Source organism: Lygodium microphyllum, chromosome 18 (genome assembly GCF_053477565.2).
Source record: "Lygodium microphyllum isolate KBCC chromosome 18, Lygodium_microphyllum_v1.1.10, whole genome shotgun sequence".
Taxonomy (NCBI): Eukaryota; Viridiplantae; Streptophyta; class Polypodiopsida; order Schizaeales; family Lygodiaceae; genus Lygodium; species Lygodium microphyllum.
This window is the reverse complement of record NC_141152.1, coordinates 131,506,279-131,522,622: the sequence shown is the minus strand read 5'-3', so window position 1 is coordinate 131,522,622 and position 16,344 is coordinate 131,506,279. Positions and strand designations below refer to the sequence as shown.

General features: G+C 43.5%; 1 protein-coding gene across 4 annotated transcripts in view; it reads left to right on the top strand.

The window, feature by feature from the left end:
* The window catches only part of LOC148021388 (Trimeric LpxA-like enzyme), a 148,676-nt gene that overhangs the window by 110,007 nt on the left and 22,325 nt on the right, over window positions 1-16,344 (top strand). For all 4 annotated transcript variants that reach the window (XM_087699247.1, XM_087699248.1, XM_087699246.1 and 1 more), the window contains 3 exons: window positions 9,646-9,894; window positions 9,998-10,074; window positions 10,262-10,353. In XM_087699247.1, the coding sequence (XP_087555373.1) occupies window positions 9,646-9,894; window positions 9,998-10,074; window positions 10,262-10,353 (418 nt within the window). The remainder of the gene's footprint in view (window positions 1-9,645; window positions 9,895-9,997; window positions 10,075-10,261; window positions 10,354-16,344) is intronic.

Here is a 16,344-nt window from a genome sequence, read left to right as displayed (position 1 = left end):
TCAAAACGTGTAATGAAAAATGGACTAAGTACAAAATGTCTAGACTCATAAGGACTCCTCATCATTAGGCTCAAACACATTGAAAGGTGGAGAGTGACCCTCACTAGAAGAGGCCTTAAATGACCCACCAAAGTGCCATCACTTACAATATTCCCATCATTATCATTCTCAGGCTCCCTAATTGGAGTATCTATAACAACTGCACGTGTAATAGAGAAACTCCCTAAGCCTTGCCTCACATAGGTCTTGATGGTTGGTATAGAGCCAATCCTAGTACTTGTGACAACTTGACGGCTCCTATGCGGGCGTGAGACTCCACGGACGATCTCCTCTAGCTCCATGTAGAGGTCCATGAAGATGGCCTCCTACTCCTTTTCGCTCCTTGCTAGCACTCTTCAAGGTAGCCCCACTTAACTTGATCTCATCAACATTCATCTAATTGAAATAAAATGATTATTTGCACATGTAGAATCTAATTCATTATTTAGAAATTAGAATACGTAATAAGTGGAATACAACTTGTTGCTTCTAAGTTCTAACTTACCTGTCTTGCTATGGGCATCTCATGCATAGTTTGAAGCATATGCAAGTTAGAGCGATATTAAGTTAGTCTCCCTAACTTTCATATGCTCAATTTTTTTTGGATGTTGGTGTGAATGAGAAAATAGGCTGATCAGTTTCTCTCACATGCACCAGTCAAACAATCCTACACTAGATAGAAATTTCAAATTGTTTCAAAATTCAAATTCAATAATCACACAACAATGTAGCTTTAGGCGACAACTTACAAGTGGGTACTTACAACTTACCTATGCAAGCACTCTAAGGGCAATCTTTTGGACAATGGGTATGTGGTATCCAAAAGATTCCCACAAAAAAAGTGCCTTGACCAAAGAGGCCCTCTTCCAACATAGAGTGCTAGGAAAAGCGGTTCCTCTTTGGTCACTATAACGGATGATTTATTGTAAGAATGATGCGTGCTGGTCTTAATGCCTATTGGAGATAGGCATTTCTATTGGTTGCCAACTCTTGATCTATGAAAAGGGCTGGAGCTTTATAAGCAGGATGTAAGAGCCAAGGATGGGTCTTCTCATCCACTTCCATCTTTTCTCCATTAAGTGAGAAGCTGAGGGAAAGGGATAGGGAAAGGGAGAGCAAGAGGTAGAGAGATAGGGATAGGAGAGGGGAGAAGACTCAAGAGAAAGAGATGGTATTGGAGGTGCTTCAAGCTTGAGCCCAAGACGGGAAGACACAAGTAAGTTGATTTTTGGATGAAGACGTAAGAAGGGGGGGCTGCCTTGTATAGTGGGCTGAGGTGAGGGAGATGAGAGGAGAAGTTAGAAAGAGGAGAACAACTTTCGAAAATTACGAAATGCCCTTCAGCCAAGGGCCAACACTCATGTGTGTAATAGCTAGGAAAACGGGCAGAAATTTAAAAAATTGCGTGCAGTCTGCATCGGTTGGATCTCTTGGAGGTGCCTCCAAAAGATCTATTGTATCGGAAAAGTCATATAAGAACTTGCAGTCTGCATGAATCATGCAATCGGAAAAGAGTTGCTCTATGGAGGGAAAGAAATGCAGTCCTCCAAGCAGTGGAATGTTGGACTAGAGTTGAAAGATGAAGGACAGCAGTACAGGAAGAAAAAGGGAGTCATCATGAGCTGTGAAGATTAAGGATATGGTGAAGTCTCATTGGGATCATGGCTGCTTTCAAAACGATTTCTGGGCAGGCAACTAGAGAAGAAAACACAAGAATGTCGGAGAAGAAAACACAAGAAGTCCCTGTAAGTGGCTGCAGTAGGTGAGTTCTTGGCAGCCTTTCAAGTGTGAAGAAAACACAAAAATGCAGGTATTGGATTTGGGGCTGGTAAGGAGAGTGTAACCTTTTGTAGGAAGCCATTCATGCAGGAAGCATCCAACAAGTGTTGGAGAGGTGAAGGTGATTGACAGTCATCGAAGAAGGAGCTTGACTAAAGAGTAAGAGAGTGAGGAGTAAATGGATGAATGCCCTAGCTCTCTTGGGTGGCATCCAAACAGAAATTAATGATACAAATAAAACCTTTTTGGGGTTGTAAATGGAAAGTGAAATATGAATTAATATACTACAACAATTTCATGACTTTGGTATCTCAACATCTACCTAGGTGTAAAGTTCTCTTGGAGGTGCCTCCAAAAGTCATATAAGAACTCATTTGAGATTCCTTGTTTGTGCCAATGGGAGGAGTGTTGGGTATGGTGCTTGTGTGTGACTAGTAGGCTATAGTGGATGGAACTCCACACACACACAACTCTTGCAAGTATACACAAACTGAAAAAAATATTGATAATGTTGGTGAGATATGTGGAATGAAAGTACAAGTTATAGGGGCTAAATATATAGGCTACAGTATCCACCTTCACCTTTGACCCTTATTTAATGATAAGTGGTGTAAAATGTGTCCATACCTAAATATACACTTTTATACACAATAATGTGTGTTCACACACAAGGATAAATAAAGCTAACAAAATCCCCTTCGGGCCATGGATGATTGAACTTGTGACACGAATATATGAAAGAGGAAGAGGAAAGGTCTTACCTCAGAGAGGTAGTGTCTAATCCTATACAATGATTCTCGAAAAGAAGATAGATAAATGGGAGAGATGGAACATGAGAATGGTCATGACATGGTCTACCAAGAACCTCAGGGACCCATAGTAAGGCTGTTGGGAATAAAGGGCCATCGTGCCTTTTATATGTGCATGGGTGTGAACATGTCCTTAGCACATTTGTACTTTCATATATCTATCTATCTAAAACCTAAAGAGGTACACCAGTCATTGTACCGAATATCCATTGTGTCGTGCCCACTCTCCTTTCTACTACTCTCTATTCTCTGTGTGTGTTATCCGTCGCATTCACTCTCAGCTCCGTCAAACTGGTATTAGACCGGGTAACGGGCGTGAGGTAAATGGCGTAAGGTGACAACCTTGAGATAATAGATAGCCAAACAGGTCGCAGGCTGCAGGAGACGTGTTTGAGGTGACCAGTAGGCTCAGGCCACACGCTACAAGAAAGAGTCGTAGGCCAGTAGGCAAGTCGTGGGCTGCAAGAAACAGTCGCAGGCACCAAGCTATAGGCGAGGCGACGGGCACAGGCGACATGAGACGGCGTAGGCAAAACAGAGCATGGTTGGTGAAACGGACTGCAAGCCACGGCGCGCGACAGGATAGGATGGGCTTCAACGGGCGCTCCGATGAGAAGGCAGTGACTTGTTCAACAGGTCACACGTGAGGGCGTGACCAGGCCGATTGTGTCTAAAAGAAAAAAAGAGAGGTTTCCTTCCCTTTCCCTACCGGACCTTCGCGTGTATAAGCATAGAATACAAATGCACATTTGCTCCTAAAAGTTTGGGGCTTTTCCCAGATTTGGGGACTTTAATACACAACTGGACAATCTGGCTCAGAAATTGCAAAATCGGTGCACACTTGCTCGGGAATTTTAGGGTTTTTTCACACTCGAATTTGTGCACACCGGATCCAAGAAATTTAGGGATTTGTCCAGATTTGATGCGAGCAAGACACAGCAGTGATATTTGTCTCAGAAATTGCAGGAATTTGTGACATTTTGTCTCCGACATTTGGGGCTTTTCATGTACATGCAAGAATTGGGCTGAAATTTACCCAATTTCTGGACATTGATGCACATTGGACCCCGTGCAATTTGGGGCTTTTGCTGTTTGGGCAAAATTTGTGCGCCATATGGTCATTTTATGTACATGCGGGTTTAATTCCATACACTTTGGACATCTAGCACTTGGAAAAATTTGGGGGTTTTGCTGAAATTGCTCTATTTTTGGCAAAATTGGTCTATTCTATGCATGTCAGAGATAGTGGAGATGTATGGTTGATGCTTTAAGCACAAAAATTTTGGGACTTTTGATTGTGCGTGTCAAATTTTGTGTCCGTGGACGCATGTACAACAAAAATTGCAGCTAAAATTTGGGACTTCTCATGTGATGTGATGTATTTGTCCTTGAAAGAGCTGTAATCAGTTGGAGTGTTGTAGCACAAGGTTTAGTGCTTTTGAAAATTTATTTGCAGATCTGAACTTTCTACTTTTACGTGGCTATTTATTGCTGGTTGGTACTTGTTTGTACCTTAGTCACTTGTGTGACAATTTCGGCCTGCATTTGCTGAATTTTTTGGTCACATTTGGGCTAAAAATCATGGCTAGCAGCGGTGACAGTAGTCATCTCATGCACATTAAGAAGCTTGAAGGAGCATATAACTTTGCAGTCTGGCAAAAACAGTGCTATAATATCGTGTTGGAGAAGAAGTAGGCAAGGCCGATTAAGAGCAAAGGGGCAAAGCCCACAGATATGGAACAGGAAGACTGGGATGAGTTAAATGAGCTTGCACGCTTAACCATCGAGCTATGGATTTCTGATACCTTGCTATTTAACATTGAAGGTTTGGATTCTGCCTATGCTATTTGGACTTAACTGGAAGAGCTGTATGCCCAGAAGAGTGTTGCAAGCAAATTTTATTGGCTGAAAAAGCTTATGGATTTGTGTATGAAAGAGGGTACAACAATGTCTACTCACTTGAGTGAGTTTAACTTCATTTTCAGCCAGCAGGTTGCCTTGAAGTTCATGATTGATGAAGAATCTAAGGCTGCGTTCTTGCTTTGCACTCTGCCAGAGAGTTGGATAACATTCAGGACTGCTATGAGCAACTCTAATGTGATCCTTCTGTATGTTGATGTAGAGAGTGCTCTACTCATGGAAAAAAATGAATTGGCAGAACAATGCATCCAGTAAGTCTTCCAATGCTTTGCATACTACGGGCAGATTACAGCAGAAAGGCAAATCTAATAGCAAGGGACGCAGTAAATCACGTAGTAAGGATGTTGAATGCCATCATTGTGTGGCGAGAAGGGTCACTTTAAACGTGACTGCTACAAATGGAAGAAAGAGAAAGGAAAGGGCAAGAAGACAGATGATACCAAGGAAGATAATAAAGAGAGTCAGCCTAAGAAGAGAAGCGTTAAAATTGAAGAAGTGAATGTAGTCACTCATGACAGTGACAGTGGGAATGACGTACTCTTTGATTCTTCACACTTTAGTACACATGCTTTACTTGCAGATACGGATGATGACATGCATACTTGGATTCTAGATTCAGGGGCTTCCTTTCATGTCACCCCTTTGGTGATGGGAAATGGAAAATGTGTAAGGGGTCTAGAGTGATTGCCAGAGGTTGTAAAAGTGATACCTTGTATCCTCTCCATGTATCTAGAGTGTGTGACCATGTTGTTGCCGTAACCGAGCAGCCAAATGTTTCTTTATGGCATAGCCAGTTGGGACACATGAGTCAAACTCGAATGAAAGTGGTTTCTCGTTTGGGTTACTTGCCTTGTCTTCGTTATGCTGATTTTAAGCATTGTGATCATTGTGTTTATGGTAAGCATGCATAGACGTCTCATAAGATGTCTCTTTCGCTGAAATCTTCTTCTCTATAGTTAGTACATTCCGATATATGTTAGATGCCAGGGTTATCTTTAGGGGAAAAGAAATATTTTATCACCTTTGTCGATGATGCTACACGGAAGGTATGGGTTTACCCTATTCGTAGCAAGGATGAAGTACTTAATAAGTTTAAAAATTTCTTGGCATTGGTTGAGAATTAGACTGATAAGACAATTAAGTGTCTTCGCTCTGACAATGGTGGGGAATATGTATCCAAGGCCTTTCAGGTATTTTGTGATAGGAAAGGGTTAAAGAGGGAGCTCACTGCCCCTCATAATGCACCCCAAAATACAAGATAAGGTCCGTACAATATTGTCTCATGCTGCATTACCCCATGGTTTTTGGGCAGAGGCTGTTATGACAGCCATACACTTGATTAATCAGTCACCAAACAGGTATTTGGGGGGGGAGGGAGTTTCCCAAGAAGCGTGTCAGGCAAGCCACCTTCATATGCACACTTGAAAGTGTTTGGCTACAAAGCATTTGTGCACATACGTGAGGAAGAATATAGCAAACTTGAGCCAAAGTCCTATAAATGTATTTTCCTAGGATATGGTGATGAAGGTGAAATGGAATATAGATTATGAGATCCTGAGAAAAGAAAAGTAGTACGCAGCAATGATGTTATCTTCCGGGAAGATCGCATGCACAAACAACCCGAAAGAACAGAAGAAGTTCGTAGGGTTGTATTCCAAGAAGAAATACCTTTTGGACAGCAAAATGTGCCCGTTGTATAGCAGCAAATACATGCTGTAAATGAACCTACAGATGTAGAAAATAATGCTGGAAATGATCAGCCAGTCATTGCCCATGATGATGAGCCACTGGATGTGCAGGAACAGCCAGGACAACAAGCTGTTAATGTTGATTTGCAGGCTACAATGCCAGGACAGCAAGCTGAAAATGGAAATTTGCAAGCTCAACAGCCAATAAACAATGATCACTGGGTTAGGAGATCGTCTAGGGCTACCAGACAAACCTAATAGATTAGTTCCTGGTGCAAACAATGTGGCTGATTATGTTATGTTGACAGACTGTGGTGAACCGTCTTGCTTCAAGGAAGCAATGGACAAATAGGACAGCAAGAAATGGTATAAAGCCATGTTGTTAGAGATGGAATCTCTTGAGAAAAATGGCACTTAGGACTTGGTCCAGTTGCCTGAAGGGTAGATAACCCTTCCATGCAAATGGGTTTACAAGATGGTCACTTCTGGTTTCTTGCCAAAGTACAAAGCAATATTGGTTGCGAAGGGGTACAAGCAGGAACATGGAGTTGACTTTGATGAGATATTCTCTCTTGTAGTCAAGATGACTACATTGAGAACCATTTTGGGCTTGGTTGCAACTGAAGATATGGAGCTCATACAGATGGATGTAAAGACTGCATTCTTACATGGTGATCTGCATGAAGACATATATATGCAGTAGCTTGAAGGGTTTGTGGCAAAAGGGAAAGAGAAGATGGTATGTAAACTCAAAAGGAGTTTGTATAGGCTAAAACAAGCACCAAGAGAATGGTATCATAAGTTTGATACATTTATGCAGTCTCAAGGTTTTCATAGAAGTCAAGTGAATCACTGCTTGTACACCAAGAAGGCAGCAGATGACAGCTTGATTATCTTGGTTCTGTATGGTGATGACATGCGGATTGCTCACAAGGATACTCATGCCTTGGACTCGTTGAAGCAAAGTCTTCATGGCAGCTTTGACATGAAGGATCTTGGTGATGCAAAACACATTCTTTGCATGCGAATACTCAGAGATAGATCAAAAGGATTACTCTATCTATTGCAGTAGGAGCATATCCCCAATGTTTTGCAGCGTTTCAATATGGAGGGGGAGAAAAAAATTGGGGTTTATTGTTGACGTGGTGCGGAGTAGAAGGACCCTTGGAGGAGGCAACAGGGCACACAGAAGCACCTTGAGGGCAGAAATCAGTTTTACCAAAGTGCGACAAGTGGGATAAAGGCTGGGACAGCAAGTGACATGTGCGAGACAGGTCTATGATCAAGGCTTTGATTACGGATAGCCTGCATGCTTGGACAGGGTGCCAATAGGACATGGCGTGTGTCTAGGTGTGTCACAACAGATATAGATCGTGCACAATAGATTCAGAGGGTAGTAGACGTCTTGAAGCAAATCTAGTCAAACAACTCAACCGTATTAGGTATCTCTTTCTTCCCATTCTTTTTCTTCTTTGTCGGTCTCTTCTTTAGCTCTTTTGAGATGGTACTTGCTATGTGTTGGCAATGGTTGTAGTGATGGGGACTGTTGGAACAACAGCTACACGGTTGTTAGCTATAAGGGCGGAGTTGTTGGCATAGACCTATCAACGCGCTTTGATACCACTGTTGGATATGGTGCTTCCGTGTGGCAAGCAGCCTATGGTGGATGGAACTCCATATATATGTGTGTGTGTGTGTGTGTGTGTGTGTGTGTGTGTGTGTGAGAGAGAGAGAGAGAGAGAGAGAGCACTCTTGCAAGTATACACAAAGTGAAAGAAAAATTGACAATGATAGTGAGATATATGGAATGAAAGTACAAGTGATAGGGCCTAAATATATAGGCTAAGGTATCCACCCACACCTTTGGTCCTTATTTAATCGTAAGTGGTGTAAAAGGTGTTCACACCTAAACACACACTTTTACACAATAATGTGTGCACGAGGATAAATAAAGCTAATAGGGTGGCTTGTAGTTGTGCTTTGATCTTGTGCATTTGTATTCTCTTGCCTAGCCTAGTTGTGTAGGCGAAGGTCACATCACATGGTCTATCGAGGAACAACTCCCTCCACACCCACTCTCTTGGATCCCATTGTAATCTTTGTAAAGCAACTAATAAGCCCACTATCTCCATTCATCTTCAAGATAAGTGGCTCGTTGGTGTGGGTCAATGTGTCACTTCCTCTTGAAGTGTTGCACTACCGGGATCTTTTGTGTGGAGCATCCAATGAACTCTTATTGGGTCAAGATCCTCGCGCTAGAGGTAACAATCCTCCCTAACCATAAAAGGGAATGTCGTAACTTCATTGGTCACAACCTGAATTGTAACTCTTGGCTTCCTTGAGACCCTCTAGTCTCTATCTCTGAATCTCTACAAGATAGATTCTTGTTGTTCTCTTGTAAACAAGATTTTTCTTGAGTATGATTATAAGGGGGGGATGAGGTTGCTGCTTTAAAGTAATATTCTTCCCCACATAACAAGCCAAATACCTCATTTGAATTTCTGCGAAAAATCCAAGTGAAGAGCTCATCAGGTCAAACTCTGCTTTGTTCTTGTTAATCTAAATCCTTCTCCCTAACTTGGTGTTGTATCCAAAGAAGGCTATGTCATTGTTTCTATCAAGAATAATTCTGTTGTAAGCTCACTGTTCATGCTCGATCATGTTGAACAGTTTGTAGTTTCAATTTTTGTATTGCTTAGCAATAATGAATTTTTATGGTTCTTTTGTTTCACAAGCATTGGCTGATAGCTAGTATCATAATTGTGTGGGTTTCAGAAAGGTAGAGGCATGAAATGGGTTTCTTAGGTTTCATCCGAGTTTCCTAAAATGTATGAAAGTGTTTTCATTGAAGATTAAGATTATTGAAATTTTATATACATATAATTATGCTTCATGTCCCACGGGCATAATGAACATGATCATGACTATAAAGTAGTGTAATGCCATAGATTTAAAAGATCCCAAACATACAAAGCACAATCAATATCAAAATAGCAATAACAATCCTTGTGTCATAGGACATCAGAATTTTGCACTGACCTGCAAATTTCAGCTGAACTTTTTCACTTGGACATGAAAAGTCAATTTAGGCGTTTCATACATTTCTGCCATTTCTGAAGCAGCGAATAACATTTTTCAAATAGTTTGTTGGTTTTCCATTTTGTGGAGTTGAGAAATTAAATGCAAAATGGTTCAGTATTGAGGGGGCCCTTTATTCCCCCTCAAAGAAAGGAAGCAGCCAATGTGGTAGGCTGTGATTCTGCTGGTTCTCTGACTTGGGGGATATTCGCTAAAAAAGAAGAAATTTAAACAAACAAAAAAGAAATCTCTTATTGGATAGTAGCTGATGGGAGATTGAAGTCAATCATATAAATAACCACTTTCTTTGTTAATATCGGTTCCATTATCAGGTAGGAATATCAGGGTCTGGTTACAGGTGGATCAAAGATGGATCTCAAGATGAAGAATGGAGGCACTCTATTGCTCCTATTCCACCAGAAAAGATTGAGGAAATGAGGGTACAAGAGGATCAGTCTTACGTTGAAGATGTTCAAGATGCTGTGCTGGTTTCTGGACCTGAAAACTCTGTTGTCTCTGAAGAGGAAGGAGATAAAGATGAGCAGCATGAGGCAACAGATACAGCATACTTTGACAAAGAGGTTTTGGTTTCATATGTGTTTTTCCTTGAACGTAGAAGATTCTTGTATCTGACACAGTTTTTGTACTTGTAGCATGCAACTTAAGGGTTACCTATTTCTGTAGGTGGAGGAGACCTTCAGGCGTGCCATTTTGGAAGGGGTGCCTGAAAGTAATGTCATAATTGAGGTCAATGCATTGAGGTAAAAGGAAGATGACGCACTGTTTTCCATCTGTGTTGGACAGCTTATTTTTTGTTGAGTTTAAGTTGCATCTTGACTGTATGTTTGAATCCTTATGGAGGAAAACTTGATGCTTTCAGATTTATTTAAGGCAGTGGTAATTTACTAACACACAAAATTTGATTTAAAACATGGATTGTGTGGGCAGGTTGGCATGTAATTCCTCATTTTCAGACTGTGCAGGAGCCATTTTTAAGGCAATCATGAATGTTGCCTTGGAGGAGCCACACACGACAACATGTAAGCATTAGCTTAACTTTATTTATTTGTTATAAAGTCCAGTTACACAGGTTATTGCTTTCGAAGATTTGGCTGTGATAAATCTTCCAGCTTCGCTTAGTCTGCCACTTAGTCTCTGAGAAGTTTGGAGTTGTGTAGTGACTGGCATCAAATCTCTTGGAAATCTGATGGCCATGCTGCCTTGATAATCCTCCTAACCCATTTCAACATGCTTGGTCTGCCTGCTGGTTACTCGTGCTGTGAAGTTCAATTGGTACTGTTGTCTTTTCTTGTCGTGTGAACACGCCTTAGAGGCAAAGGTGATTAAGGAGTCCTACAATAGAGGATCATGGGCTCATTTGAGAGCTATCTTGTGTGATCATTACACTAGGACTATAGATCCTTGGCAGCTCTTGCCCGTACACCCAAGTGGGTGTGGAGTGCTGGTATGGGGCACTAGTTCTTGAGATTAGAAGCTAGGCCAGCATAGCTCCAGGATCCTAGGGTTGGGGGAGAGCTGGTAATTGGCTCTAGGGCTGAGGTGAGCTTGATGTCAATCCTTATGTTTATTCTTTGTGCTTGTATGGCTTGTGTCATATCGTGTGTGCAAGATGGATCCTTTTTTTTTGCATGTAAAATGTGGCTGATTATATTACTAAAAAAAACTGATTACAACAGAGTGCTCATGCTCAACAAACTAGCTGGAGCTGATGAAAGTCACAAGAACATCATGTATACAAGCCTCTCAAGGCCGTCTGGGGGGGATGGGGCCAAGAAGCCATGGAGAGGTGGTGTATCGCCATCTGAGGCTGCCTACGTGCATCATGAAAAACAGGTCCTCGTCGCCCCAAGTGCGCATGAAATGACATCGGAGCTCCTGACAAGCCCTAGACTCGCCCTACACCTGATCCTATCGGCCACGGAGGGAGTGGATGATAGAGGTCCAGAGCTCTACTAAGGTCGTCTGTACTGAAAGTCTCTCTCGGCCGAAAGCCTCCTAACAATGTGCCTTCCAGATATGCCAATCAGTAAGACTCCCTACGATCTCCCATACCTCAAAGCGGTCTACTGTGGGCTCCAGTACCTGGCGGATGGGTAGAGCCTCTAAACCGACCATTATGCACAACCCTGCCTTGATAATGAATATCGTGTTCTGCATCTCGGTCTCATACAGAAGGTGACGGCCATGGCTGACCGCCTGCCAGCAGAAAGCTCCCCATGAGATATATCCAAGGCTAGGTGCTATACGGCGAAGGATGCGGCATGCTCCTCTCCACACGAGCTGCGTCGCCTCACACGACCAAAGGCAGTGCTTTGGGGTTTCTAGAGGCTGCTGTGTGCAGCGCTTACAACCTCCCTCCTGCATCTGGGCAAGTCAGCTTTCCACTGCCAAGTCTCCATGCGCCACCTGCCATAAAAAATACGATACCCTCCTTGGCCTCCAGCTATCCCATAGGTGGCGCCAGAAGGTTCGTCAAAAAGCCTCTGTGATGCTGTGCTCGGCCCAGTGCCTGCTACATGACAGCGCCCAATCCATATCCTCCTGTATCAATAGGTGTTTGCCGATCCTGGAGGTGTACTCTAGGGACCTCGGTGGCTTCTTGGCGACCGCAATGATCGGCCATAGCCACTCTCTCGGATCCCACTCCAGCTCATCAAGTGGCTTTCCCTCCTAGATCCAGAGGCGCCACTCCATGAACTCTTGCCAAAAGAAAAAAGGGTCTAGCCGCCATGTTTTCCCCTGAAGGCCAAGCACCCAGATCCTCTTCCATGAAAGGACAGCTATCCCCTCATCCTGCTGCCCTTTGTCAAGAGCCATACGCCCCCCCTCCTGTACGGTGAAGAAGGTCCCAGGTGGAGCGCCGCCCACTCTACTTGCCACCTGTATGGGGATTCCTGTTGGTAAAAACCTAGCAGACCATACCTCCTCGAGCTCTATCGACTCTCGTATCAGGGAAGCAAGCCACTCCTGACGTATTGATGCGTCTATCTCCATTCTCCTTAACTTCACTCCTCTCTGGTATCCTGATACTCGCATCTCCTCGTCCACCATCCTATACATCTCCCGCCATGTCCTGATGATATGAGCCAGACCAGCCTCCCAACCTGGGGGTGCTTGCCAATCTGTGCCCCTTTCCAATCCTTGACCTGGGGGTTTCAGATCACCGGCTAACGGTCTATCTCCTCCTGGCAGCCTTGGGGGCTCTGGATTAGGGCCTTACGGAGGCCGTACCACACGCAGAGCAAGATGCGTAGGAAAGGTGATTTGGGCTGACGTGAAGATCTATCTCAAGGATGGCCTCCACTCACCCCCAAGGCTCGGTCTACAATCCTGAAGACCCTCCTACAATAGGACCTTCCAGGTCTGCCCTCCCGGTGTGAGGCCACGGACAACTAGCTGCCCAAGAGGGCCATATTCTAATACTCTAGGTCTATGATTCCAAGCTCTCCCTCTGACCGATGCTCCAATAGGTCAGCTTCCTCCGAATAGAATCAAGGACCGGAAGAAACTACTGGACGGGAGTGATGTCGAGTCCCACCTGGAACCCTAGGTACCAGACGATCTGACCTTTGCTCACCCATCTAAATCCCAGGTGGACGCCTCATTCCATGCTAGAGTCCGGGTCTGTGAGAAAACCAATCGACTTTCACCATTTGATTTTCGCTCCTGCTGCAAAACAGAGCACCTCAAGAGCTAGCCTCACTCTCTCCAGCATCAACTCATCGTCCTCTATGTAGAGTGTTGTATCATCTGCATACTTTGAGTCTAACAACTCAATCTCCTCTCTCACTGGAAGTGGGAGCCGCGTAATCTGCTCACAAGTGACTTGAGCAAGTGAGACATCGCCTCTGCAAAGAGTAGGAACAAGTATGGGGCCAGGGGGCAGCCCTGCTTGACCGATCTCTCCAGCCGAAACTCCTCCCCTCAACTACCACCTATGAGAATCCTGCTAATGGCTGATCTGTCTGAAGTGTGGAGACCCCGTGAATCCAAGCCTGGGGAAAACCCAACCTCACCATGGTGCCCTCTAGGAAATCCCAATCCACCGTGTCATAAGCTTTCTCAAAATCCAAGAGTACTACGGCCAATCTCTGCCCATTGTGCTGAGCCCACTCTGTCGCCTCATAGAAGGTGAATACATTGTCTAGGATGCTCCTATCCTGGACAAAGCCTGTCTGTGTGTCATGGATGATGTCTGGAAGCACGGGGTGTTGTCGCCTACCAATCATCTTTGCCAGTGCCTTATAGGCCACTGACAATAAGGTGATCGGTCTCCACTGGGAAAGCTCCAACCGGTCTCCCCCTTTGGAGAGAAGATTGATAAGGCCTGCCGAAAGGCTCCCTGGCATCTGTCCTGAAGTGAAAATCTCCTGGAATGCCATCAAAAGAGGGTCCTTCACCACCTTCTAGTAGGTAGTGAAGAAGGCCTTAGAGAGGCCATCCTCTCCCGTGCATTTCTACCTATCATGTGTATGGAAAGCCTCCTCTAGTTCCTTCTCTGTAAAGGGGCACTAGGAGAGAGCGTTCCATCTCCTCTGTGATGAGGGACGAGATGTGATCCTAGACCTGTTGTCTACATCGTTGTCCTCTAGAGCTGAGGCTTGCAAGATGGATCCTAGGGGAGCACTAACAGTTTTGAGCCCATCTGTTGAGCTCCCCACATGAAGTATGACACTATAACCAGACATCTAAACCTGTAATCATACTCAGTGTGCCAACTTTGTATAGTGTCGTTGGCACACTAATAGTCGTCATCTTTGTAATGATGTAGAGAAAAGTAACTAGGTCCCAATCAAAGTAGGCTAATTTTCCAATTTGTCTACTAGTGGGATGTTGGCCACATGGGAGTTGGAGAGCAATCACAACTAAAAGTGTGCGATTCCATATACAAATGGACGACTAGGAAGATACTGATATTTGGCAGCTAGCCTTCCTCGAGTCCTATCCCATACCAATGAAATCCATTTATTTTTTTGGGAAGTGGCCGTTTGTTGAGCTATGTACGTTGTTACTAAAAGTAATTGGGCCCTTGTGATCAATATACATCTAGTTTTTCTCATTTCAAGTTGTCTAGGAACATGATGTTTGTCAATAGAAAGTTACAATGGGGCCATAAGAAAATGATTCAAAATGTAAGTATAAGAGTTGGAAGTTTCATATCAATACATGACTTGTAACAAACCTTTTATATATTAACTATTACCAAGACATATTGGCTCACTGATTCCAAATTAGTTTGATGCTCATATACTTTGAAAGACAATTTGTATTATTTGAATGTTTCAAAATATGATTAAATGTTCATCTTACTATTTAAGGGTGGGCAATGCCCAGAACGTCCTATAATTATCCTTACAAACCATGAACTAGTAAACCTGTATAATGAAGCTCTCTAGAAGCTAAATTTAGTGACTCTTGAAATTTAGGAGGTTACTATTTTTGCAAGTTGCTCAAATGGAAATTTTGTTCACGTTAAAAGCTCTGGAATTTCGCAAGGAACAATCTTCTCTTCAGTAGCTATTTTAAATTCTTACCATTTCAGAGATTTTTAGATTAGAAGGTTTGGAAGCTTCTTTGTCTAGAAAAGTTATATGTGGTATTTAGAAAAGGACATGTGTCATTTGAAGAGACAAGTGTCCCTATACTTGTTATTTTCAGCAAATACTTGTCATTTGTAGCACCTACTTTCCACTTTTGAGTACCCAAGCCCCTCACCCATATTGGAGGCCTCTCTCTTAATTTGGAACAAGCTCTTATGCTAAAACTTTAGCCACATGCTTTGTACTCTCTTTTTTTTTCTTTTTTTTCGTAAACGCTTTGTACTCTCTCTCTCTCTCTCTCTCTCTCTCTCTCTCTCTCTCTCTCTCTCTCTCTTTTTTCGTAAAAGGTAATTGTATTAATTACGAAAAAAAGGTACAAGATTACATGATTACATGATTACAAGAGACACGAGGGCCCTAGGCCAACGTGTGGGAAATCCCCGTACTAATGCACTAAAAAGGCTTACACCAATCATGGCAACGACCCAGAGGCAATTGCCATATGCCAGGGAAGCAAATCCTCCCGAGGGAGCAAGTCGGAGTGCCGGATGAGATCTAGTTGCCAATGCAAGAGGCCTTTAAGCCTGGCAATATGTCTCGGTACATTAGAGGCCGAATCAAAGAGAAAAGCATTGCGCATGGTCCAAATGTGCGAGCATCCCCAGTATCTGAAAAAGTGAAATAAGATCTTCATATGTAACTGTGGCGGTTAGGAGTACTTTGGGCGCACAAAAACCCGATCGAAAGGAGTTAGTGAGGACCCCACCACTGCGCGCCAGATTTGCGACAAGAGTGACCAGATATTCTTGGCGAGCAGGCAAGAAAGAAAACGATGTCGGGCCAATTCCGCAGTAGTGGTACAGAAGAAACAATTGCCATTCGAGATTCTACGCTTGGAAAGGGCCGAGGCAAGAGGAAGACCACCAATCATTACCCGCCAAAGAAAGACCTTGCATTTGAAAGGTGCCTTATTCTGCCAGCCCTCCATCAGCGTTGCCTGCCACCATGACTGCGATTTCCGCAGTCCCCAAATAGTATTAGCTTTCACACCCAGCCATTGGTGATCTTGAATGAGAAGATGATATACCTGATTAGTAGAGGCCTTTTCCAGACTCAACCGGCCTGCAAGGTCCGAGTCCTGCTGAAAGATCACTTCTGGAAAGATAGGAAAAAAAACCATGAAACCTCTGAGCACGAGTGATTCTTCTCCTCCCAACCACGCCTAGATAAGTGCTGGCCCCTCTCATCCGTATTCCTTTGCCAGCCGTCCACTTCTCTAGAGTCCTACTATTCTTGGACTCTCTTACTCTCTAGGCTCCCCTTAACCCCGTTCGGGCGCCCAAAAGCCCGGACGGTCATTCTCGTGCATGTTCCCCTAGATTTACCTTAATGTCACATTAAATGTCACTTTAATGTCACATTTCATATTTGTGACCTTAACGTGACATTAAATATCACTTTTAATGTCAC